A 26,227-nucleotide genomic window follows, 5' to 3' on the forward strand; every position below is an offset into this window, starting at 1 on the left:
CTGGGACCGGGGGGCGGGGGGGGGGGACGCAGCTCTCCTCCCACCTCCTCCACCGCACTTGGTGTTAAAAGATGAAGCTTTCAATCCAGCTGCATCACCCATTAGCTGCATGACTGTGGGCAAATCCCTTTCTCTTCCTGGAACTCACCCTCCCGCTCTATTAATTGGGATAATTAATTCAACAAACGTTCCCCAACAAGAATCCCCAATAAAAAAGGTTAAATGACTTGCTCAACATTACCCAGCTAGTCCACGGCACAGTTAAGTTTGGAAACTGGGCTTTTCCATTCAAGGCTCTCTCCACACACTTATTTTGAGTACCTACTATGTGCCGGTCACTTCGCAGGGCTCCATATACACTGCACTCGGTTTCATGCCTACACCAACCCTGCCGGAGAGGTTTTCTAATCCCATTTTACGGATGAACCAACAGGACAGACCCCAGCGCTCCGCCACCCCACAGCACTCCCTCCTGGGTGTTGGAGGGGTGGTCTCACGAAGGGGGCACGGGACCAGAACCGGGCAGCCCCCTCCTCCCACTCTGCAGCCCCCGCCCCTTTCCGGGCCACGCCCCTCCGCGAGGGAGTTTCCTTACCTGGCAAGGTCCCCCCGGGGCGCATCGGCCAAGGCGCGTCTGTCCCCAAGCCGCTGAGGCCAGGGAGCCGCTGGCCGGCCGGGTTCGTCTCTGCCCCTGCTGCCCCGCGGAGCCTCGCTACCGCCGGAGGCCCCGCCGCCCCGTCCTTCCCTGTCTTCCTCTGTCCCCCGCAGCGGAGGCCACATCGATCGCTGCCGGGGGAGGGAGGGAGACCGCGGGCTGCCGGAGGCGGTGATTTCTATTCCTGACTCGATTGGGTGGGGGTGGTGTCTGGAGACTGGGCCCCAGCGCCAGGACATCCTCCCAGTCAGGGACCAGGGGAGGAGGGGTCCTTTAGGGGAAGGGGGTCCCGCGAGAGAGGGATTTCAGCCGGAGCACCGCTGACAAACAACAACAGTAATAATACCCTCCTTAATTGCGCCCTGAGTATGTGCCAGGTGCTCTGCTTCAGGTGACTTCTCCAAAATACTCCTCACACAAACTTGGCAGGGACAGATGAGGCTCCGTCACTCTCGCTGGTCACTTAGCTTGGCGTTGCGGACTTGGGATTGGAACTCGGGTCTCCCAGGACTGCGGGTGGGGATCTGCATCAGAGAGTTGGAGGAGGTGGCCTCATTCCCCTAGAGCCCCCTGGGCTGTGAAGCCTGAAGCAGATATTTTGCCCCCCAGAAGTTCTGTCTCCCCACCTTCCATGGGTCCCTGATTTCTGCCTTCCAAGTGGCTTGGGATGGTAAGCGAGAACGGTGCCAAAGAGCTTTGTCAAGGTTATATAATCCAGGGGGCCTGGCTGGCTCGGTAGGTGGACCGTGCAGTCTGGGGGTTGTGAGTTCTAGCCCCACGTTGGGTGTAGAGATTACTTAAAAATAAAACCTAAAAAAAAAAAAAAAGGTTATGTAATCCACAAGCATTAATTGAGTGCCTACTGTGTGTCAGACTGGAGAGAAGGTGCTGGAGACTAGGACCTAGATACAAGAAAGGATTCCTACTTCACAAATATTGTTATTAATAATAATAATAACCAACATTTATTTGCACCCTGCCTTGGGCCTAGTATCCTGCGGGCCCCATCTCATTTATGCCGCGAATATTCTGTGGATCGGTGCTCTTATTATTCCAATCTCAAAGATAAGAAATGCAAGGCTTTCAGGGTGAGGTGACTCACCCACAGTCATCTGAGACCTCTAGAACAGAACTGTCCGCTAGATAGAGTTAGAGCCACGTATATGATTTAAATTTTTCTGATAACATTAAAAAATAAATAAAAAGAATCAGATAAAATTGATTTTTAAAATAATATATTTTATTTAACCCAGTATATTCAAAATAATATAATTTCAACATGGGATCAATAAAGACATTACAAAGGAGGTATCTTACATTTTTATTTTGTACTAAGTCTTGGAAATCCAGGCTATTCAAATGACCACAAACTTAGCAACTTTATACAGATTTTTTACCACACAGTTCCTATAGGTCAGAAATCTGAGCACAGCATGGCTGAATTCTCTACCCACGGTCTCACCGTGTTGACGTCAAGATGTCAGCCAGGGCTGTGGTTCTCATCTGAAGTTTCACTTCTAAGCTCACAGATTGTTGGTGGAATTCATTTCCTTGTTGTTGCAGGACTGAGGTCGCCTTTTCCTGCGGTTGTCTGCTGGGGAGCACTCTTAACTTCTACAGGCTGCCTGCAGTTCCTTGCCACGTGGCCCACGGGCAGCTCACAACATGGGTGTTTGCTTTCTTCCAGGCAAGCTGGAGTGTTGACTTCCTCTTCTGCAACCAGCCAGAGAAAGTGCTCTGCTCTTAAAGGACTCGCCTGCTTAGGACAGGCCCACCCAGGACAGTCTCCGTTTCCTCCCAGAACACATTTCACATGTTCCATTTACACTCAAGAGGAGGAGATGATATGGGGGGAGAGGGAGAGGGAGAGGGTTCTTGGGAATCATCTTAGAATTCTGCCTGCTATATCCATGTACAGTGAATCTCATTCGGATTAATCACATTTCACATGCTTAGTACTCTCATCTGTCTAGTGGCTGCCATATTGGACCTCCTAGCTCTAGGCTGTTCCACTTCGGTCCTTCCCTCACAGTAAGAAGTTAGAGCAGGAAGTTTGCAATCATCTTGCCTAATTCCCTTGTTTTATCAACAAAGAAACTGAAGCAGATCTGTGGAGAAGCAGATCTCCCATTTCCCGGGCCAGTACTCTCTCTCTGTAGCCTTCACTGCCCCCCAAAACTTAAGGGGTACCTCCGCCCCGGAGTTGGAGCAGTAGCTTCCAAAAAGAGAAAAGACAGACCTTTTCCCCAAGGGCAGAAGAGATGGAAACGAGGATCTGGTTTCATCCCCCAGATCACATGGGAAGTATATGGAGTGTGAGATTAATTCATGAGTGATAGGAATGGGAAGAGGGGCATTATGGACCTCTGAGGCTAAAGGGGGTATCCATACCCATTATGTACCATGGATGAGCTGTGCCCCAAATTCTCCTTCAGTCCCTGGCCAGAAATGGCCATCTGAATCCATGAGGTTTTACCCTAGAGAGTAAGCTTGATGTTGCATGAAGTACAGAAATGTTTGTATTTAAGTAGACTAGGTGTGGCAGGCAGTTTCTAGAATGTGTGGCAGTGATGTCTGCCTCCTGGTATTCATGCCCTTGTGTAATCCCTCCTCCTTGAGCATGGGCAGGATTTCCTGATTTGCCTCTAATGAGCAGAATATGGCAAAGGTGAGGGAATGTAGCTTCCAGGATTGGGTAACACAAGATTGACGTCCTGCTGGTTTTGATGAAGCAAGTTGCCATTGTGGCAAGGCAAGGACCCGAGGGCAAACTTCTGGCCAACAACGAACTAGAAACTGAGGAAGTCAGTCCTACAGCCTGCACGGAACTGGAATTCTGCCAACAACCATATGAACTTAAAAGTGGATCCTTCTGCAGTCGAGACTCAGTTAAGACCCCAGCCCTGGCTGAACACCTTTATTTCAGTTTTGTGCGCCCCCGAAGCTGAGGACTCAGCTGAGCTGTGCCTGGATTCTTGACCCACAGAAACTACGAAATAACAAATGTGTGTTGTTTGAAGCCACTACAGGCGTGGTAATTTGCGACACAGTAAGAGACGACGAATACACTGGGTTTGCATCCTGCCTTTACCACTAAATGGCCGTGGGACCATGAGCCACGTGATGTCTCCTCTTGGATCCTTATCTTCCTCATCTGTAAAATGGGAACAACACCTACCTTTCAGGAGTGTGGTGAGGAGCCCCTCCTGCCCTTTCTTTAACCAGCGTATCAGTTAAGATTCAACGTAAGTTACAAGAACGCAAAGTGAGCCAGGGTGGCCCATCTGGAGAGGAGGTGACTTTTTTTGGCAATCCAGGTGCAGCCGCCCAGGAATGGCACTGAAGACCCAGGCTCCTTGGCTTTTCCTCCCCTGCTCTTCTTGTGTGGCTCTCATCCCTGCAGCAGGTGAGGCCCGTGCTTTGCCCATATCCCCTCCGATCCCTTTGCCACCTTTTCTCGCACTGGCTCCTGGCATGCTTTCCCTCCTGACAGCTGGTATCTGCATCTCTTTGTCTAAGGGCTTCCCAAAGGCTGCTGCGGCTTGCTCTGCCGGCGCACAGGGAGAGCCTGAAGTGCCTGGGAATGGATGTCCTCCAACCCCGGAGTTATTAGCTGTTGACTGAGGGGTACAGAGACAAAGGCTGCAGCTCTCTTGCTCCACGGGACAACTGTGAAGAGTCACCTACTCTTATCTCTAGAACCTGCCTCCCCCCCCCAGCGTGGGACTTTGCTTGTTGTCACACCCCTGCTGGCCTCCCCCCATTCCTCCCCAACCTTCTGGTATACCTCTCCACTCCCAGCCCGTTCTTTCTGGAACATTTCCAAGCCATTACCATCCTCTGAATCTTCATCTAAAGATTCGCTTCCAGGGAACCCACCTAAAACAATCCTCAAGGTCACCAGATAGCTGTTCTAGCTGCAGCACCCACGTTCCAGAATTCTGGACAAAGTACAAATGGATGATGGGCGAAAGACGGATCTGTCTGACAACAAGGGCTTTCTGGGAAGCCCCTCCTATTAGACTTCCTCAAACTTCTGATTGGCCAGTCCTGGGCCACATGGTCGTCTCTAGCTGCAAGGGGAGCAAATTTTTAAAAACTTAATTTTTACTTTTAAAAATTGGAATATAATGTTCTTATAGTAAATCTTAAGTTACAAATGAATTAAGTTTTTACAAATTTGTGCATCCATGTGACTGCCACCAAAGTCAAAATATAGAATGTCACCAGCACCCCAGTAGCCTGAGGGGTGGCTGGATGTTTCCAAGTGGGGGCATTGCTGGCTGTAAGAAAGAAGGGGAGAATGGATGACTGGCACTGTCACGCTTGGCTAACTCCTCCTTAAATTCAGTACCAAATATTCAATATCGAAATACCACCTCCTGCAGGAAATCTCTGGTCTCCAGGCTAAGTTAGGTTCCCCCTAGCCTCCCACAGTCTCCTGGTTTTCTCCCTCTGAAGCACCTCATGCAATTCTGTAGCCGGGGCTTCGTCTTACCCTCTAGTGCGTGAGCTTTGTCACGATACCGCCTAGAGCCTATGCTAAGTGCTCAGCTAACTTTGAATGAGTGGGGGAAGAAAACGGGATTGGAGGTTGAGGACCCAGGATCCCGGACACAGGTGTCCAGCCTCCCAGAAGACTTTCCAGAAGGGCAGTGGAGATAGGCAGCAGAGATGGAGCTGATTGGGCTGGAGTTTGGTGGCTGAGGACAGAGTTGGCACTGACTGACAAGCCCGATGCCCAGACCTGAGGGAGCAGGTAGCTAGTTAGCCAAAAAGCTGAGCAGAAGACTCTAGAAGAGACTGTATAGATGCTGCCCCCTATAGCCAGAGAAGCCATGGCCTGTGATTTGCTGCCTCCTGCTGCTGCAGGATCCTAGCTCGGGACTCAGGGCCTCAGTTCAGCCCTGGGGCCCTAAGCAGCTGCATTCTAACCCGCTCACCTGGGGTCCTTGTCCTGGGGTCCCCTAAGTTTCCTCCTGACGCCTTTCAGGAAAGAAACCCAGGGCAACGTGCTGGGTTCCAGCTGCCTGGAACCGAGGCTGGTCACTTAACCTTCTTGGCTCTTTGTGATCCCCATGTCTCAGATGTGCAAACTGAGTCTTTAAAGCTGGAAGGAATTCTCAAAGATGGGATGTAATTAGTGTCATCAGTAAGGCTGTCAGCTTTGGTGTCCCACTGCTTGGCATTGAATCCCAGCTCCACTACTTACCAGCTGTACGGTCTTGGCCAAATCAACCTCATTGTGCCTCAGTTTCCGCATATGTGCAATGGGGGAAATGATAAAGCCTACAGAGTGAGGCTGTGAGGACGTAATGAGATTGTACGTGTAAAGTAATTAAAGCGACACCCGCCACGGGATCTGTGCTTTCATTTCAGCTGTTGTTGATTTTAGTGGGAGCGGAGGAGGGGTGTGGTATGGTGGAGTCCTGGCTACTTCACCTCTTCACTGGGAGCCTGGACAAGTCACTTATCCCAAGGTCCTTCTTGTCAAATGGAAACGAGAATGCCTACCTCTCTCAGGGTTAAAGGATGGATGAATGAAGTAATGTTTTAGAGTGTGAGGCGTGGAATGGGCATTCACTCAAGAGTAACAGTCCTTATCTGGATTGGACAAGCTCTCACCGCTATAAATCTATAACAGATGCCCCCTCCACCATCTCACTGGCTTCCTAACACACACATTTATTTTGCTCTTGCAAGTTAGAAGATTGGCAGCTCCACTTCAGGCCTGCCTCAACTGTCCGTCATCGCAACACCAGTGGCTTCTGGGCAAGCCCTTCTCATGGCAGAGGGCAGAAGCTCTGAGAAGGTTGGTGCCTTGCCTTGAAACTGGTGCACTGTCCCTTGAGCCCACATCCCATCAGTCCCAGGGCGAAGCCCTAAATCCCTGGGCGGGGGACGTGTGCTCTTCCCCAAGAAGGCCATGGAACAGTGGGGTGCGGCGTCTCTGGGCAAACAGTACAATGTACCCTATTATCTGGGTTGACCACTTGAGTTTATAGATGGGGAAACTGAGGCCCAGAAGGACAGGAAATCTCCAAGCTCACAGGGAGTCAGTGACTCGCAGATTATTCTCCTTCTCTCCTTCTCCTCCTCTCTTGGGTCTCAGCATGTAACCCTATAATTAGCATTTGCTGTTTTTGAGTTCAGCACTTGAACCCCAAGAGAAGGACCCTGGCAGTGAGGAAGTAGGATTCTTTCCATCTTCCAACAGGGCAAACAGAATCCCTGAGTGGTGACTCACCTGTGACCACACTGCCAGGTCAAAGGAACAAGGAAAGAAGACCCAGGATTCCCAACTTAACCTGTGCGGTGGGCTGCCCAGCCCGGATTCCACTGGGATACAAGAGGAAACCCAGCAGATACGGCAGGGAGGAATCTACCTGCCTCCCGCCCCTCCCCAAAGTGAGTCCTGTGTGAATGGGACAGTCAGGAATCCAGCCCTCTGGGTCCAGGAATGTCCCTTGGGATGGCTGTCGTTCCCTCTTTGACCCCCTCCCCCGCCCTCCTAGGCCCTGACTACAGACTGACCCTTGAGAAATCCAGGTGAAGGAGGTATTGTCCAATGGGAGACGGGCTCTCCCACAAAAATGACATCCCAACTGTTCAAGCAACATTCCCCAAATGTGGAGCAATTTGAAACGATCTTAGAATGGACCTGGATGCAACATTTTACACTGACTCTTGAGAAAGTTCTCTTCTCAGTCCTTCTGATTACCCCAGGAAAGGGGTCACGGTTTTGAGATCTGTGTCTTTAACATGTCTTTAACCCTTGCTAATCTTCGTTTATTACCAGTTTATTACCAGAGACAGGGAGCAGCCTTCAGGCCCACAGTGCTGGCAGGTGGCAGCATCTGGGTAGAATTTAATACTATTATTTAATATTGTTTCATCTGACAACATTTACTTTAATGAACCTTAGCTGTTTTCACTGCATTTGTTTTTACAATCACATTTTATTTGTGGCAAATGATCCTGTGTATTCCATTCATAGTGATGATGTCAAGGTTTTCTTTTGAAATAAATTTATGTATAGACAACAGTGAGTCCATTTAAAGAAAAAGATTAGATAAATAGCAGTGGAGGCAGTACGCAAGATATTGCGATGCTATTTTGCAGGTGTGGCAAAAATGGTGGAAAAGGGTCTGCAAATAGGTAATGTCTGGAAAACTCTGCTCGAGGTTCCTGGGCTGCCTGAGGGAGGGCTCTCACAAAGAGGCGGCTACCTGAATCGGGCATTTTAGGTGCGGAAACACGCCAAGAGATGGGGGGTGGGGCAGGGTGATGGGAATCTATCTATGCACCTTGACTCCTAGGAGGAGAAACCAGGGGTGGGTGGATGGATGGGTAGGAAGGGAGGTGACAGCAGAACAGTGTTCATCAGAAGGTTGGAACTGCCACTAGCAGAGATAGCAGTATCTGGGTGGCAGGGTCCTGGGCCCCCTATCATCATCTCTTCCTGCTAGGGACTCCATCCTGAGGATCCGGAACCAGAATTAGCCTGGGGAGAGAGAAGGAAAGTGTTACACCCCCCATCACAGGGCTCTGGGGTCTTTAGAAACTTTGATCCCCAGCCAGCCCATCAGCCCAGCCCTGGTGGCCACTCGGGCAGGATGTCCCGCCCTCCTTCATAAGGGCCAACTGAAGCTCAGAGCAGTTGCAAGATCAGCAAGAGAACGGAGGATCGCTGGTTCCTCTGTGGTCCTAACGGGTCCTAACAGGACCCCTCCCACCCCATCCTCTTCCCCAGGTCTGGTGTGGGCAGCCCCAGGCTCCTAGGAAGGTAGGTGTCCTGTTAAGCTTATTGACCTGGAAGGACGGCTAATGCTGGGGCTGAGAGAGGGAAAGAACCTGCCCCAGGTGCACAGGAACCATACCTTGGATGGGGTCGCGACAGTCCCGGCCGCAGGCGCCGAGGCAACACCGACTGGAGCCCCTGCAGTCTGAGTCCTTGTTGCACAGGTGCTGGACGGGGCTGAGGCAGCGTAGGCCGTCCTTGGGGCAGCTGCCCCGCTTTACTGCAACACAGGGGCCTGGTGAGCCCTGCCTGTGCCCCGCTCTGGGGCTTGGGTCTTGGGCGCTCGGCGAGCTGGACAGGGACACTCACCGGAGATCAGAGGGACACACTGGCGGAAGCAAGCTTTGTAGCAACACTTCATCCTTGCGGGACACTGGCTGTCATCCATACAGTGGTCAGGCACCGAGAGGAGGCAGGGTCCATCATCCGGTGGGCAGCCCCCGAATTTCTCTGTAAGAGAACCACCCAAATCTTGCAGCTGGAGGCCATTCCGAGTCATGTAATAAGCACAGATATGGGAATCACAAGACCTGAATTCTTTACCCCTTACTTCTTGCCTGTCCTTTGGCAAGTTTTTTTGCTTTTGCTTTTGTTTTTTTGGGGAGGGGTGGGCTTGCTTTTACTTGTTTTTATTTAAATTTTTAATTGAGGTATAATTGACATAACATACTAGTTTCAGGTGTACAACAAAATGATTTGATATTTTTATATATTATGAAAGGATCACCACCACAAGTCTAGCTGACATCTGTCCCCTAGACATAGTTAGAAATATTTTTCTTATGATGAGAACTTTTAAGATCTTCTCTCAGCAACTTTCAATTATGCACTATTGTCTTATTACCTATAGTCACCACGCTGCCCATTACATCCAAACCACTTATTTCTCTTATAATTGGAAGCTTGTACCTGTGACTCCCTTCACCCACTTCCCCCACCTCCCGCCCATGGCCCCTGGCAACCGCCAATCTGTTCTCTGTATCTAGGAGCTTGTTTTTTGTTTTGTTTTGATTTCTTGAGTCCAATGTGAGATCATACAGTATTTGTCTTTGTCTGGCTGATTTATTTCCTTCAGTGTAACATCTTCAAGGTCCACCCACATTGTTGCAAATGGTTGGCAAGTTTTTTGTTTTTGTGTGTGTTTTGTTTTGTTTTGCTTTGCTTTGTTTTTTGACTGCAAGCCTCAGTTTTCTGTCTGTGGAATAAGAAACTGGACCCCGTTCTCCCCGGGCTGGTTGGAGACTCAGATGACATGAAGGATGGCAAGAAAGGGCACCTAGGCCAACAGGGCCGGGCCCGGCCTGGGGCTGCCCACCTCCCTCTGTTCATCCTCAACACCTTTTCCATTCAGAGCTCCTGCTCTGCCCCCAGCTGCTTCTCTTTGCGGGGCCTTGCTTTTGCGGGATGCTTTGCCCCGTGCTCGCTCCTCCACCGCCTTCATCGGGTCTCGGTGGAAACACGGCATCGGCAGGAGACCCTCCCTCTCCGACAAGGGACTAACTAGGTCAGCCGCCCACCCCCACCCCACACTCTTTTCTTCAGAGTTTGTGACTCTGCAGCTATTTGTCTGTCCCTGGGCTGGAGGCTCTGAGAACAGACCCTGCCTGCTTCTCTCACCATTGGGCTGAGGCACAGTCCTCGATGCAAAACACCAGTGGCTCAGCGACTATTTGAAAGAAAGGATTTTGAAAGGTGACCCAGCCTTGTCAGGTCCAGGTGTCACCAGCCTGGTACCTTGTCACCCAGCCGGCCGCAGTCAGCCACCCCTGTACTGTGTGCTCGACCTGCTGCATGTGGCCTTGTGTCAGGGATCTCTGTGAACTTGGTCTTTGAGGTGGTCCTCTGACAGCTCTAGAATGTTCCGTCCCTGAGCTGATCTAGCCATTTTTTCTTGTTAGGATTTTGGGCCATTTCCAGATTCCATGCAGAAGGCTTGAATCAGTATCTTCTTCCATTTAGAGGAAGAAGTCAAGGGTTGGAAGGGCAGTGATTGTCCAGACCCACAGGGGCCTGGGCTAGCACGCTGAGCCCTCTGACTTTCCACCCCTCTGCTCCGGCCACCACTGAGTCCTGGTGAGGATGGAGGCTGGTCCCAGGCCATCACGTTAGCATCTAAGAAAAGGTTCCAGAGCCCCCAGCAGCAGTGGCATCCACCGCCGTGACTTTACCTCGAGTCAACCTTCCCCCTCCAGCTCCTGTCGGATGCTGGCCACACGTGTAGGAGGCCCCTTGCTCCCACAGTCAGTGCTCAAAATCAGCTTCACTTGTTCCATTGGGTTGTCTTAAACTGAATTGCTGCCCCCTGCTGGAGAAAGACCAGCTAGTCTGTGAGGGAGCCCCCTACTCCAATGAGCCCCTCCTCCCGGGGGGCTGGGGGTAGGCCGGGCCCTGGGAAGGCTCTGAGGTCCAGGGGGGTAGCCCTGGCCAGAGGTGCTCAGACCTCAGAGTATGAGCCCAGAGGAGTTGCCTGAAGTCTAAGAGGCATCTCCCTGTGGGCTGGGGTGGACTGGAGGAGACCTGGTCATAGAACCAGGAGAGCTTCTGGGAGGAGGGGCCCGGAGCTGAGCCTTGCAGAACAGACAGACAGGAAGAGTCAGAACTGGCTCAGTTTTCTCACCTGCAAAATGGGGATAAAAATAGTCCCAATCTCTCAACATCTCAGTGAGGAGGAATGAGGCCGAGCCACATGAATCACAGCCAGCAGCGGTCTGGCCTTGGAACTTGCCAGCATCCTTCCCTCCTCAGCCTGGGCCTGAGCCTTCTCCTCCCCAAACCAGCTGGAGCCCCAGGGAGAGAGCCCTGCCTCAGAGGAAGGTGTAAGTTAGGCTAGAAAGGGCAGAGAGGATGCTGGGAACTGCTCCTCAGGACCTGTGGAGGAGGGAACCTGTCCCCATCGCTGTCCCCTTCCCGCAAGGCAGGGCCAAGGATGCATGAGTGTATGTAGGTCATGGTGTTCAGCCCTAGGAAGGCAGGATGTGGAGGCCTTTCCCAGGTGGGGAGGCACCTGTCTCGCCTTGCAGCCCCATCCTGCCCCACCTGGTGACAGGTCAGCCCCAGCCCTTGAGAGGAGGCTTCAGAAAAGAGAGGTGAGGGTGGAGTTTCCTCCCAACAGATCCCAGAAACCACACCCCCTACCCAGTTTGAGAGTCCCTTGCACAGACTGGTCTCTGGGACATGGGAAGGACCTGAGAAAGACAGAAACAAGATGAGCAGGGGCCAAACCAGGCACAGGCTCGTTAGCAACAGAAGCGGACAGAGAGGGTCATCTCGCTGCCATGCAGGCCCACAGATCCTAATAATCCACGAGACAGATGGAAGAGCAGGTAGAGACAGGTTGGCTGCCCCCCCCGCCCCGAGAGACAAAGAGACACGCGTGCACACAGGCCCAGGCCCACGGACACACATGCTTGCAGCCATAGCTAAATACACAAGTGCAGACATAGACCCGTCCAGACAAGCAGGCCCAAAGATGCACACATACACACATGCTCACACAATCCCACACTCAGTTGTGTAGACGAGCACCGAGACCCTGGCACGAAGACATTCACAGCTACAGACAGGGCGGGCTGGCAGGCCCAGAGCCGTACAAACAAAACACCAGCCACTGGAAGCACCTGTGGAAGCAGGCATCCACAGCGACAGACGTCACACTGCGTTGCCTGCCCTCCCCCAACCCTCACTCTCCACAGAGAGGTAGGAACTACCTGGTCCCTGGAGCAGAGGAAGCCACCTACACTCACCTCCCTTCTTCCTGGCCGAGGCAGCAGGCAGCTGGCTCCCCAAAGCCAGGAGGGCCACCAAGAGGAGAGAGCTCCAGGCCCTCATGTTTCTGCTACTGGCACTTAATAAGGCCAGGGCCCAAGGGGCCCCTAAATTGACCCTTGAAGCTCCAGGGAGGCTAGAGCAACTGAGTCAGGGGAGGAAGGAGATGAGGCAGGTGGAGTGGCTCTTGTTTGCCTCGTCCTGGCCCCACCCCCTGCCCATGAGCCTCAGTGCAAGTGTGCTTGTGCAAGAACTGGAGATGGGTGGGTGGGAGCAGGCGCTGGGTGTTGGGGACTGGGATCCCGTCCTGCCTGCTGGACTTGGGCTGTGATCTTGGGCAAGTCTGCTCCCTCTTCGGGCCTCAGTTTTTCTCATCTATATAAAGAATGAAGGTTGTTGAGACAGATGATCCCTTTCCTGACTGTCTAGGGTCTTGCAGTCCCAGCAATGGCTTGGGCAGGGGACAGAAGTCAGCTTTGAGCGGCGAGAAGGGGGTGGCAGAGTTCTGGAGCCCTAGGAGGAATTAGGGTTAAGGTCAGAGCTCCCTGCTGGAGAACATGGGCCCAGGCAGGCACAAGGAGTGAGGCCAGCTCTGGCCTCGCCTCCTGGGCTTCTGTGAATGGGAGAGAGGGACCTCCTTGCCTTTGGTGAATCACCTCCAGTGGCATCTGGTAGAACCGCCCTCTGCCTGGGACTGACTCAGCTATCCGGGTGGTTGTTTGGCTGAGTTGACCGGTCACAGCACATGGAGGTGGCTTCTGGGACCCCTTCCCTGGCCCCAAGAGATCTTGAGCAAAAAATCATCCCAGCCAAGGACTGCACCTAAGACGTCACATCATTTGTCTCCTGCATTTTGGTGGAAGAGGCACTGGGGCTCAGGGTCTTAAGGGTCCCCAAACGAGACCCCTACTGACCCATAGTACCTTAGCAGGACTGCGGGAGGTCAAGATCATCCTCGCCACCCTCCTCTTGAAAGATGGGGAAACAGTAGGCCAGAGATGGGAGGAGGCCGGCTCAGTCAAGGACCCACAGTTGATTTCTAACGAAGGTGGGACTTCTGTCATTGCCTCCACATGATCCCCGTCAGTCACTGGGCCTTGGAAGCAAAGCGTTACTTCATCTGACCCTAGGAAAGGAAGAGGATATTCCGTTCCCAGACAACCCTCACAGCCGGGAAGTTCTTCACTGGGTTTAATTAGAATCCCTTGTGCTGTCTTCTAAGCTCTCAGGAAAAGTGAGGCCCTGTATTCTATGATCTGACGTTTCTTTTGGAATAGAAGGAGAATTTATGGGGCTATTTTTTTCCTGATTATAAACTACACATGTATAATGAACAAATTCTTTTTCAATTAGGATGATTTTATAGACATTTTCCTGTGTCTTGAAGTATCCTCCAAGCTCATCATTTGTAATGATTACATGGTGTTTTTTTTTTAAGTTTCAAGAACAAATTTGTTACTTTTTGTTAAACATTTCACCATAAAAATGTTCAAAACTACACAAAAGAACAGTAAGTACTTTTATGAAGCCTTGTATACCCACCACCGGATTCAACAATGCACGTTTTCGCCCAGCTTTGCTGGGATGTAATTGACCTATAGCCCCGTGTAAGCTTGAGGTGCCCAACGGGGATGCTTTGATACGTCCCTGCATGTGATACGTATCACACAATGCTTACCGCGATAAGATTAGCGAACACATCCTTACCTCACACAGTTACAATCCTGTGGTGGTTGTTATGGTGAGAACATTAAATCTTTTTTTTTTTTTATCGATATGAGATGATGGATGTTATCTAAACTTACTATGGTCATCATTTCATGATATATGGAAGTTAAACCATTATGCCATAAGCTTAAACTTATCTTGTGCTGCATGCCAACTATATCTTGATAGAACTGGCAGGGGCGAGGGGGGGAGGAGAGTGAGCAAAATTCAGCAAGGGAAAAAAAAAGCTCTCCTCTTTTAGCAACTTTCAAGTACACAATACAGTATTGATAGCGGTTTCACCATGCGGTACGTTAGATCCCTGGAACGTATTCATCTTACACGTGAAAGTCCCAACAATTAACATTCTCCAACACCTTCTTCCTGTACCCCCCACCCCTTTTCTGGCTGACATATTTTAAAGTAAATCCAATACAAGGGGCGCCTGGGCGGCTCATTGGTTGAGCCTCTCTGACTGGTGATTTTGGCTCGTAGGTTGTGGGGTCAAGCCCCTCATGGGGCTCCGGGCTCATTTGGGAGTCTGCCGGAGATTGTCCTTTTCCCCATGGGCACACTCGCATGCTCTCTCTCTCTCATAAAAACAAAACAAAACAAAAACTTTGAGTAAATCCAGTGCCGCTCACATTTTACCCTTAGACACTGAGTATCTCAGAGAAATAAAGACATTTTCTCACATAATCCCAATACTGTTATCCTAGCTAACAAAATTAACAGTAATTTCTTAACGTCGAATGTTCTATTTGCATCCTATTTTTCTTATCATCTCAGAAATGACTTTGTATCGTTGTTTGTTTAAATCAGAATGCGAACAAGGTGCACATGTCGCGTTGGTTGTAATGTCTCTTGTTTCTTTTAATGTAGAATATTCCCTCCAAATCCCGTTTCTCCTCTTCCTTCCCTTTCTCCTCCTCCTTCTTCATACTATTTATTTATTTATTTTATTTTTTATTTTTTTTAATAATGATTTTTTATTATATTATGTTAGTCACCATACAGTACATCCCCGGTTTTCGATGTAAGGCTCGATGATTCATTAGTTGTGTATAACACCCAGTGCACCATGCAATATGTGCCCTCCTTACTACCCATCACCGGTCTATCCCATTCCCCCACCCCCCTCCCCTCTGAGGCCCTCAGTTTGTTTCTCATAGTCCATAGTCTCTCATGTTTCATTCCCCCTTCTGATTACCCCCCCTTTCTTTATCCCTTTCTTCCCCTACTGATCATTCTAGTTCTTATGTTCCATAGATGAGAGAAATCATATGATAGTTGTCTTTCTCTGCTTGACTTATTTCACTAAGCATTATCTCCTCCAGTGCCGTCCATGTTGTAGCAAATGTTGAGAACTCGTTCTTTCTGATAGCTGAGTAATATTCCATTGTATATATGGACCACAACTTCTTAATCCAGTCATCTGTTGAAGGGCATCTCGGCTCCTTCCACGATTTAGCTATTGTGGACATTGCTGCTATGAACATTGGGGTGCATATGGCCCTTCTCTTCACTACGTCTGTATCTTTGGGGTAAATACCCAGTAGTGCAATGGCTGGATCATAGGGTAGCTCAATTTTTAACTTTTTAAGGGACCTCCACACTGTTTTCCAGAGTAGCTGTACCAACTTGCATTCCCACCAACAATGTAGGAGGGATCCCCTTTCTCCACATCCTCTCCAACAATTGTTGTTTCTTGCCTTGTCTATTTTTGCCATTCTAACTGGCGTAAGGTGGTATCTCAGTGTGGTTTTGATTTGAATTTCCTTGATGGCTAATGATTTTGAACATTTTTTCATGTGTCTGTTAGCCATTTGTATGTCTTCATTGGAAAAGTGTCTGTTCATATCTTCTGCCCATTTTTTGATTTGTTTATTTGTTTCTCGTGTATTGAGTTTGAGAAGTTCTTTGTAGATCTTGGATACCAGTCCTTTATCTGTAGTGTCATTTGCAAATATCTTCTCCCATTCCGTGGGCTGCCTCTTAGTTTTTCTGACTGTTTCCTTGGCTGTGCAGAAACTTTTAATCTTGATGAAGTCCCATAAATTCATTTTATCTTTTGTTTCTCTTGCCTTTGGGGATGTATCATGAAAAAGGTTGCTTTGGCCGATGTCGTAGAGGTTGCTGCCTATGTTCTCCTCTAGAATTTTGATGGATTCCTGTCTCACATCGAGGTCTTTCATCCATTTGGAGTTTATTTTTGTGTATGGTGTGAGATAGTGGTCAAGTTTCATTCTTTTGCATGTAGCTGTCCAATTTTCCCAGCACCATTTATTGAAGAGACTGTCTTTTTCCCACCGGATGTTTTTTCCTGCTTTATCAAATATTAGTTGCCCAAAGAGCTGAGGCTTCATACTATTTATTTGTTGAAAAAACAGACGAAGTGTTTTTTAGTGTGTCGACATCATTGTCCCGTGATATCTTTCAACATACTTCTCTATCCTTTGTGTTTCCTGGGGATGGACATTAGCTCCAGAGGCTTCATGGGGTTCAAGTTCAACTGTCAAGCTCATCTGTCAAGAATACTTCCCAGGTGACGCTGTGTGCTTCCTGTCACATCACCTCAGGAGGAACAGGCCTCGCTGACCACTTTTAATGTGGTGAAGATAGATCAGTGCATCGTAGGGGATGTCTCCTAACACTCCACTGAAAAGTTGTGCTTCCCTATTTACGAACAGCAGACAGATGTGGGGTGATGGTTAGGCACCTTATAAACGTCTGGTCCCAGTCAAACCTTCACCTCATGACTTCAGAAGCCGTGGATGACCATTGCCTGAATCAATGATTTCGTTAAGGGTGTCAGAAACCCACCAGGTTTTGATTCTGATTGTATTTAAGATATAAATTATGTCGGCCAAGATGGACATCTTTACCTCGTGGAGGCTTCCTGTTTTGGGAAGAGCATATATTTAAAAATCTTTTTTTTTATTATGGAAAATTTCAAACAGTGTATCTAGATCTTTTTTTAAATGTCATATAGTAAAGTTTTGTAGATTTTTTTCCCCCAGAAAATTTCTGTACATTTCTAGGTGGGTTTATTTGTAGGTATTTTATAGATTTTGATAATGTTGAATAGGAATTTTTTTTTGCTATTTTCTAACTAGTTATTGGCAGTGTTTAATAATATGAGTTACTTCGACTTACTTACCCAGAGAACTCCTATAATCATTTAACCTCTTGAAGTCTAAACTGTGTATTTGCAGAACGGAAAAAAAAAAAAAAAAAAAAAAAAAAAAGGAAGCGCCCCCTAGGGGCTGATAACAGGAAAATGAAATAATGCATATACGGATTTGATACTGAGCCTGAGACACAGAAAGTGTTTAAAAATATGAATCATGGTCACCATTTATGGTATCTTTTTATTTGCCAGGCCTAGAGGGCAGGCACTGGTCCTGACTTAGACTCTAAGCTGCCCTGGTGTCAAGGTTCTTCCCCAGCCCAGCCCACCTTCTTCCGTCTGTCCCTGGAGAATGGAGGGGGGATGCTGGGGCCATGGCTTGTGTCTTCCTGGAGGGACAGGAAGAGGCATGGGGTTCTTTGCTTGCCCACCTCCACCCACAGCAGGAAGCCAACTCCCCCCCAAAAGTTAAATTTTAAAAAGTCAACTTCAGAGAAAGGCGAATACTTCCATCACTTCCGTGTAAAATGTAAAAATCGAACAACCCACCAAACTCATAGAAACAGAAATCAGACTTGTGGATATCAGAGGTGGGGGTCGGGGGAAGGGGGCCAAAGGTGCAAACTTTCAGTTATAAGATGAATAAGCGCTAGGGATGTAACGGACAGCATGAAGACCACAGCTAACGCTGTGTGTGACATACATGGAATTTGTAAAGAGAGTAGATCCTAAGAGTTCTCATCACAAAGAGACATTTCTTCTCTTCTCATTCTATCTGTAGGAGAAGATGGGTATTGACTAGACCTATTGTGGTGATCACTTCCCAATAGATGTAATCAAGCTATCGTGCCGTCCACCTTAAACTTATACAGCGATGTATGTCCATTATTTCTCAGTAAAACTGGGAGGAAAAGTTAACTTGACTCAGGTATAAATTCTTTCTTATTAATTTTTTTTCAAAAGGAGTTGATTTTATTCTTAGTAGAGGAGCTGATGTATTGAGACCCCAGAAAGACCCTCTTTGCATCCAAGCCCCTCAAGTTCAATGAAAAACAAAAACAAAAACTGAGGCTCAGAGAGGGAAAGCTATTTGCCTGAGGTCACCCAGCTAGTTGGGGGCAAAGCTGAGACTAGAACTGACTTCCAGGCCAGTGTCTTCTCCACAACACTCAAAGCGGTTCCTGCTGGGGCTTTGGCCTTCGTTGGAGCTTCCTGGGAACAGAGCACGTGACTGCTGCATAGAAAACAAAGCCTGGAGTTCATCCAAGTCTGTCCAGGAACGCTCTTCCCTCCTTTAGGCTCCCATCACCCCCAAGTCTGTCCTGCCCCCAAGTTATAGGAGTCTGGGGGGAACGGCTCACTCTATTAAATTACGCTAAGGCTTCAGAGACAGGGTGTCACCTCACCTCATTTATTTCTCAAAAGGGACCACCGGAAGAGGTTACTGTGTAATCAGGGGGATGGAGCACCCGTGGAGAGTGAATCTAGCAGGGGAGACGCTAACAGGGGAGAGCAGGGGCCTCCCAGTGGCAGGAGCAGCATGACTTTCCTGCCATTTCGGGGCTTTCCCTGGGCACTGGAAGTCCCTCAAGAAAGGCGGGAAGGCGACCGCAGAGTGGGACTCAGCATGTGTCTGGTGAGGCGGCAGGACTGGCAGAGCTGGGGCTTGGGGTGAAAGTGGGTGTGCCCGGCGGGGAGCTGCCTACAAATGTGGAGGATGGATTTCCAGATGTCCAAGGGCCAGCGTGGAGGCTTCATTTTCCTCGACTCCCTGGGTTAGTTTCTGTGCCTTAGAGAAAAGAGCCGCCTCCCCCAGACGGACCGGTCTCAGGGAGCCGATGAACCGCGCTGCTCAGCCCGGCCCAAGCTCTTGGTTACGTCTCAGACCTCTGGGATTGTTCCTGCTTCTCCGTTTTCCATTCTCATCCGCAACGTACAAGGGTTCCAGCTTCTCCACGTCCTCGCCAACACTTGTCCTTCTCCAACAAGAAAAATATTTTTAGAGTCACACTAAGGGGTGTGACGCGGTATCTTGTGATTTGCATTTCCATTTCCCTAATGGCTAATGATGTTGGGTGTCTTTTTGTGTGCTCACGGCTTTTTGTGTATCTTCTTTAGAGGAAAGTCTATTCAAGTGCTTCGCCCATTTTTAAATCGGGTTGTTTATCTTTATATGGTTGAATTGTACGTGTCCTTTACATATTCCGGATACGAGGCCCTTATCAGATACCTGATTTGCAAATCTTTTCTCCCATTCTGCAGGGTGTCTTCTCACTATCCTGATAGTGTCTTCTGATGCACAAAAGTGGTTAATTCTGTTGAGGCTTATTGTGTTTTAAATATCCTTTGACTTGGAACTATCATATATAAGCAATCAGCGAGCTTACTCTTTTGTCCACCTTCCTTCCCCCTCGTCCGCCCATCTGATGGCAATGCTACTGTTTCTACATTCTCACAGCATGGCGTGTTTACATACTACTTGCCACGACTTTGTCTTGTCTTCGTGCCGCAGTTACAATGTCCAGGGCTCAACAGTCGTCATTTCAGTAATCCCCACAATCTTTCTGGGTTGGGTATATCTTGTCCCTTAGAGACCGCTCAGGAGAGCTCTTGGAAACAAGATCCCTAGAGTTCTGGTATGTCCGGAAATAGATTCCTGTAGTCTTTTTACTTCCAGTAAATTCGTTGTGAAAAAAAAAAAAAATCCTCAGTGCATACTTTCTTTCCTTGAGTATTTTTTGCTTTGCTGTTTTGCTCTGCTGTTTAAGTTTTGCTCTGCTGTTTTCTGGCTGTCATTCCATCTGATTTTTTTTTTTCTGATTTTGTTTTTGTTTTTGTTTTCTGAGGGGAGTTAGTTTCCCGGAGGCTTCTGTGTCTATCTTTTCAGCCCAAACATTTTACTCACAGCGTCTTGTGTTTACCACGGTATGAACTTCCAATACATAGACTCAACCTGCTTTTTTTTCAGAAATATTTTCCTCGATTAGGGTTTTAAATAATTCTTTTTTTTTTTTTTAAGATTTTACTTATTTATTTTGACAGAGAGAGACAGCCAGCGAGAGAGGGAACACAAGCAGGAGGAGTGGGAGAGGAAGAAGCAGGCTCCTACTGGAGGAGCCTGATGTGGGCCTCGATCCCAGAACGCCGGGATCACGCCCTGAGTGGAAGGCAGACGCTTAACAACTGCGCCACCCAGGCGCCCCTAAATAGTTCTCTTATCTTGCTGTTTTGGTTTTCTTCTTTTGTGTGTGTGTGTTTGGGTTTCTTCTTTGTACAACTTGATTTTTATGTCTGTTGCGTCTCTAGTGACTTTCTATACTGAAGACTTTCTCTGAAATTATTTTCAAGCTATTTTTCATTTTTGGTTTGTGGTTCTTTGCTTTTCTTATTTTCTTTCCTTTTGTCCTTACTTAGTCTTTATTTCTGCAATGTTTTTGTCCTTGTCTTTCAATTTCTCCTCTGAGCTCCGTCGGAGTTCACTTCACATCTTCTCGTTACCTTGCTATTTCTTCTCTGAATTTCTATATTTCTGCTTTATGGTGCTCCTTTACAGTTTCAATTTGCTTCAGTAATTTTAGACATTCATTTTAGAATACCCATTTTTTTCAGCTTTGTGGTGACATTTTACTGAAGATTTTTTAAATCGTGTTTTAAATGTTTTTAAGCTTTGCTACTCATTTCCGCTTTTAAAAAATAGTATTTTTGTGTGGCTTCTGTGATTTCCATATTTCTTTCTTATTTTAAAATCAGTAGATTTTCTTGGACCAGCTATTGAAAGGAATATCTTACCTGAGTAGGAGAGGTGGGAAGTTAGAATGGGTTTCTTAATTTCTTAGCTCAAGGGCTCCCTCCTCCGTTGCTACAATAATGGGCAGTTCCTCAAATACGTGGACTTTGCTTGATTCTTAGGTACTCGTCTGAAACAGGAGGGCGCCTACCATCAGCCATGGCCAAAGAGATATTGCTGCAGTATTTCAAGATGATAATCTCTCCCCTAAATACACCTTCTCCTTTCCCCAGGTGCATTTTCTTATTTCTTTTCTCTCTACATCTTCCAGCACTTGTGCTCTACCTTTCTTATTCTCAGACCTGCTCGGGGTGGGCACTTTTCCTTCTGGGAGGTGAATATTTGCTGATGTTTGCAAGGGTAAGTAGGGGATGGATCAGGGGCATGAACAGCGGCAGGGAAAAAGAGTAGATGGTGGCAGGCTCTAAGTGTCTTCACTGTGAATTTCAATTGCTCCCAGCACGTCTCCCTGCAGCGGTTGGCAACCCAGTGATTATCTGTCCCAGACGCTTCGGCGTCCAGGACTGTAGATGTGATTCCGGTTCCTGCAATCACACGCACTCATACAATAGCTGATTCTTTTTCTGCTTGAACTACCTAGAATGATTTCTTCCGACTGCATCTGAATCATACCTGACACACACTATTACATTTTTACATTACGACACTTCTTTTTTAAGTATTGTTCTTAACACTGGGACTACTGGTTACATGTATCTCCTTGTGTATTTAGATATAACTGTCAATTACACTGTTTTCTCCATTCACACAATTCCTTGAGTTCTTTTTTCTAATTACGGGTTATAATTTTCTTTGATATTTCAGATCACAATAAGTGACTTTTTGTTGTGACAAGGGAAAAAATTAGAAACTAGTATGTGTAAAGGAAAACCTACTCATCTGGGTTTTTTCCCATTCCCATCACCGTGATGTATGCCATGGGAACAGCGCAGTGTGTATTCCTTCACACCTTTCTCCTCTTTCGTACATAAATAAAGGCATATATAACACTTTCATGTGTTTCTAGTGAAGTATTATCAGACACATATATTACCCTCTAACTTGTTTTCCTGTTGGTAAGATTTCATGAATATTGCTAGAATTCAGTACACAGAGATCTAGCAATATTCATTCTTTTTCTAATATATTTATAAATATAATAGGATCACATCAGACATGGTAAGTTTTTTGGTGAAGCAATACTTTTTTGTTTCTTTTTATTTACCTTTTTTTCCTTCTATCTTCGTAACTTCTATCCTCCCCATCAACTCTTCAGTGAAGCTGTATTAATACGATGTGCAGCCTTCTTAATATAACCATAGCCAGATTTGTTTACTATGACCATATTAACAACATGCTCTCACTGTGTGCAAAGTAGCCAAACCATAGGAAGTAATGTCCAATAAGATGAGGAAAGGAGGCCACCCCGAGCTGTTCTGAGCAGCTCTTCCAATGACGTTAAATTTTTTATTTGCAGACCATACCACAAAGGACCTTTCTCCATAATATATAAAGAGTGCTTAAAAATTAAGAAGAAAAAAGGCTGATGAATCTATTAAAAAGTGAGCAAAGGAAAAGAAGCTTTCGGAAAAAGAAATGTAAGCGGCTTCTAAAATATGCAAAAATGACAATGAGAGAAATGCTCACTAAAAACATTGGCGAGGCATGATTTCTCACCTATCAGACTGATAGAAAAACCCAAATTAGACACGGTCTGTGCCAGAGCCTGAATGCATACAGGTGGTTTCATCCACTGCCAGTGCGGGTACAAAATGGTGCAACCTCCATCAAGGGATACAAGACAAGAGTAGAAAAATTTCAAAAGCATTTGAAAGATGGTAACTATATGGGTTGATGGATATGTTCATTAGCTTAATTGGGGCCATCTTTTCATAACCTGCATGTATAGTAAATGTCATATTGTACACATTAAATATATATAGAATTCATTTGTCAATCATACCATAATAAGCTGGAAAAAAATTTCAAATATGTTTAATCTTTGTACCAGCAAATCTACTTCTGGGATTCTAGCTTACAAGTTAATGCAAAACGCCACGTGGGGTGTCATTTGTGATAGTGAAAGACCACCCAAGAGAGCAGCAGTGCGGGTTTATGGAAAGTGAAGGTAATCCATAAATGATTTACCCTGGATACACACACACACACACACACACACACACACACACACACACCCAAGGGAAATCACCAATCAACCCAAGTACTAGAACGTTACCAAGAACCGAAAACTTAAACCAGCCCGAGTCCTTCTCACCCATCCAAAACGTTTCTTGCCTCCCTTCCAGAGTTGACCCTTATCCTAGATTTCATGTTGATAACTTCCTCATTTTCATCCACCCCTGTGTAAGTGAGTCGTACCATGTATGTAAGTATGCCTAGACAATCTATTAGTGTTCCCTAGTTTTGAGCCTTATCCGCAAGCCTGTAAGTCAAAATGTTTTCTTTTGAGACTTGACTTTTTCACCCAGCATTACCTTAATTAGCGTTACTATGTAAGATCTAGAACCCCCCCTTCCCCATTACTTCCGTGGTGCATCTCAGACACAACCCATGAGATGACAAAGTGTAGCGATGTGTCATTAGATTTTCAAGGCAAATTTGCCTTTGAGAGTTTTCCTCGAGGCCAGAAGGGCATGAAAGCAAAGCCCAACTTGAAGTGGGAGGGGTGAACTGTTAGGGCAGGTCTGGGTGGGCCTGTAGGCACAGGGCGTAATGGGAGAACTCCTCGGCTTTGAAATCAGAACACTGGACCCACCAGTCAGCCCTGCTTCTCTGTGAGAAAGTGGGACAGCCCTTGGGGCTATCAGAAGTGATGTAACACGGTGTCTGCCCTTTCTCTCTGTGAACAATATTTGGGGAAAGCCCCAAAGTGCCTTCCAGGGTAGGGGTGGATCCTTCCTGGTAGAATTAGGAAATGTAGGTCTTGTCCCATAGGAAACCACAGACCCGCCCTCCTGGCGCCAGGCCACGCTGGGCTGCATAAAATGGGTCAGCTTCAGCTCTTAGCCACACATCTTCCTGACAACATGAGACCCAGCAGCTTTTTGGTCCTGGCGGTGTTCCTTATCCTGGGGATTCTGGCGGCCCAGGCAGCTGTCACCAGAGGTGAGTAGACAAGTGGCCTGGGTGAGGCTGGGTTGGGCCCTGGCAGGGAGCATTCTGGGACAGCAGGCAGGGCTGGATCTCACACTTTATTTTTTTTTAATTTCTATTTATTTATTTGAGTGACTGAGAGAGAGAGAGAGCCAGCATGAGAAGGGGGAGGGGCAGAGGGAGAAGCAGACTCCCCGCTGAGCAGGGAGCCCAACGCGGGGCTCCATCCTGGGACCCCGGGATCATGACCTGAGCTGAAGGCAGTCGCTTAACCGACCGAGCCACCCAGGCACCCATGGATCTCACACTTTGGTCTGTGGCTGCTTCCACCGTGTCCAGAGAGAGCAGAAATCTGTCCAATAGAATTGACATGCTCTCCACCAGGACTGAGGTATCAGGACTATTGCTGGAAGGAGTGTTGCGACGTGGTCGTGGCCTCAGGTGTGGATACCTGGGCAGCACGTGCAGTGAAGTGAGGAGCCCCAGGATTCTGGGCCTGGGTGCGGGGTCTGGCCCCTGCCTGTCTGCCCCCTGAAGGCATCTGGGTGATCAGCTTCTAAAAGGAGGTTACACACCAACGAGACCTCCGAAGTCATGTAGTTTGAAGACCCCCCCCCCCTTTACAAAGGAGGACACTGATTGTCCAGATAATCTCCAGAGCCAGGAAGGAGCTCGGGTCTCCTGGTGTGTGTCTCAGGCTCTTCCCCCTCCCACCCCTTCTCATGTCTGGGTGTCACCCCAGTCTGGCCTCTCCTCCTGAGAGGACTTGTCATGGAGGGCGGGGTGGGCAGGGTGAAGAAATGGACACCCAAAGGAACCGTGGTCCTGTGGACCCTGCCCCAAAGCCCAGGGCACAGCCGTCCCGGAGCACACGTGCCAGCTAGCCCAGAGGACCCTGCCCCACGTCAGGCCGTGGTTTGGGAACCACCGCAGTGAGCAGTGGCTGGACAGGGAGAAAAGACTAGATAGTGAAGCAGGTGCATGGGGTCTATATGTGGCGACATTTGTTCTTTCAACAGCTCCTCCTAAAGGGCAAGGCGCTGACAAAGGTCGTGTTCCGGTCAAAGGACAAGGTCTGGTGAGAGGTCAAGATCCAGTCAAAGCCAAAGGTCCCGTGGCCACGAAGCCTGGCGCCTGCCCCCGCGTTCTGATCCAGTGCGCCATGCTAAACCCCCCGAACCGCTGTCTGAGAGACGCCCAGTGCCCGGGGGCCAAGAAGTGCTGTAAGGGCGCCTGTGGGCTGGCCTGCTTGGATCCCCAGTGAGGTGAGAACCAGGAAGAGGGGGCCCTGAGGGCACAGAGAAGCCTGAGCAGTGGGGAATGACCCCGGCTGGGTGAGAGACACAGGCTGTGGGGAGGCGACTAAGAGACCGAGGGTCTCAGAGCCCGCCCGCGACCGAGTCCTGAGGGGGCTGCCGCGCGGACGTGACTCTGTCCCCCACGGCCTCTGAGTGCTTTGAGCTGCGGAATCACCTCTTCGATTCTCTTCTCTCCCAGCCAAGTGGAGCCTGTCCTTGCTGCACCTGCGAAGTCCCCAGGGCTGCCGGTCCCAGCCCCTGTCCCCCAGCCCTCCTCCGCCGTGGACATTCCACCTCTCGCTCAGGATGCCCAAGTCTGGGCTTGGCTGCTTCTCTTATTGACTTTGCAATAAAAGACCACTTTCTGCTCCATTTGCTTCTGGCGCCTATGACGTCCGTGCTCCCAGGAGCCCCGGGGAGATGGGTGAAGAGCTGGGACCCCTCTCCCCAGTGGGGTGTAAAGGAAAGCAGGGGCAGAGACCAGAGGCCCATTCCTAGGGCTTACTACTAGAAATCCAGTAATCGAGCCCAGACCCAGAGTCTGCATTTCACTAGGGAATTTTGCCTTTGGCTGAAGACCAGGGAAATAAAAAAACCAAACGTGGCACAAACCGCAGGCAGTTTCTTTCCTCTCCCATCAACCCCGCATCCTGACCCGGCTATCACCAGCCCTGCCGGCGTGACCAACCAACCCTAGTGGTTAAACCTGTAGCTCCCTTCCCACCTTTCCTTTCATGTTCCCCAGGGAGCCACATCCTCCCAAGTGGCCATAGAAAGAAGCGGGGGGGGGGGGGGAAATCCCCGCTCTTGAAGCATTTCACCTGTTCCTGCCTGAGATGCCTCCATTAACAGTTAATTCCTTTGGGTTAAGCCATGCCCTCCCCCAGCTTTCTATTTTAAGCTGTGAATGAGGAGAAAGGACACACCAAGTCCTTGATCCTTCAGCGTGGGTGGTGAATAGTGTCCTCTG

At 48.5% G+C, this 26,227-nt stretch overlaps 2 protein-coding genes across 2 annotated transcripts; one reads left to right on the plus strand and one right to left on the minus strand.

The window, feature by feature from the left end:
- Positions 1-7,800: 7,800 nt before the first annotated feature.
- On the minus strand, positions 7,801-12,400 carry LOC103669724 (WAP four-disulfide core domain protein 5). The gene is made up of 4 exons (XM_008698065.2): positions 12,200-12,400; positions 8,766-8,906; positions 8,536-8,676; positions 7,801-8,159 (listed from the first exon to the last, which is right to left on the minus strand). Exons 1-4 carry the CDS (start codon positions 12,282-12,284, stop codon positions 8,155-8,157), a joined length of 372 nt encoding a protein of 123 aa, XP_008696287.1. The 5' UTR covers positions 12,285-12,400; the 3' UTR covers positions 7,801-8,154.
- Positions 12,401-23,824: 11,424 nt separating this feature from the next.
- Positions 23,825-25,629, plus strand: PI3 (peptidase inhibitor 3). The gene is made up of 3 exons (XM_008698064.2): positions 23,825-23,971; positions 24,979-25,224; positions 25,457-25,629. The coding sequence occupies exons 1-2, from the start codon at positions 23,851-23,853 to the stop codon at positions 25,221-25,223; spliced, it is 366 nt and encodes a 121-aa protein (XP_008696286.1). The 5' UTR covers positions 23,825-23,850; the 3' UTR covers position 25,224; positions 25,457-25,629.
- The last annotated feature ends 598 nt before the right edge of the window (positions 25,630-26,227 follow it).

This window comes from Ursus maritimus, unplaced genomic scaffold, assembly GCF_017311325.1.
Source record: "Ursus maritimus isolate PB19 unplaced genomic scaffold, ASM1731132v1 scaffold_22, whole genome shotgun sequence".
NCBI classification, from domain to species: domain Eukaryota; kingdom Metazoa; phylum Chordata; class Mammalia; order Carnivora; family Ursidae; genus Ursus; species Ursus maritimus.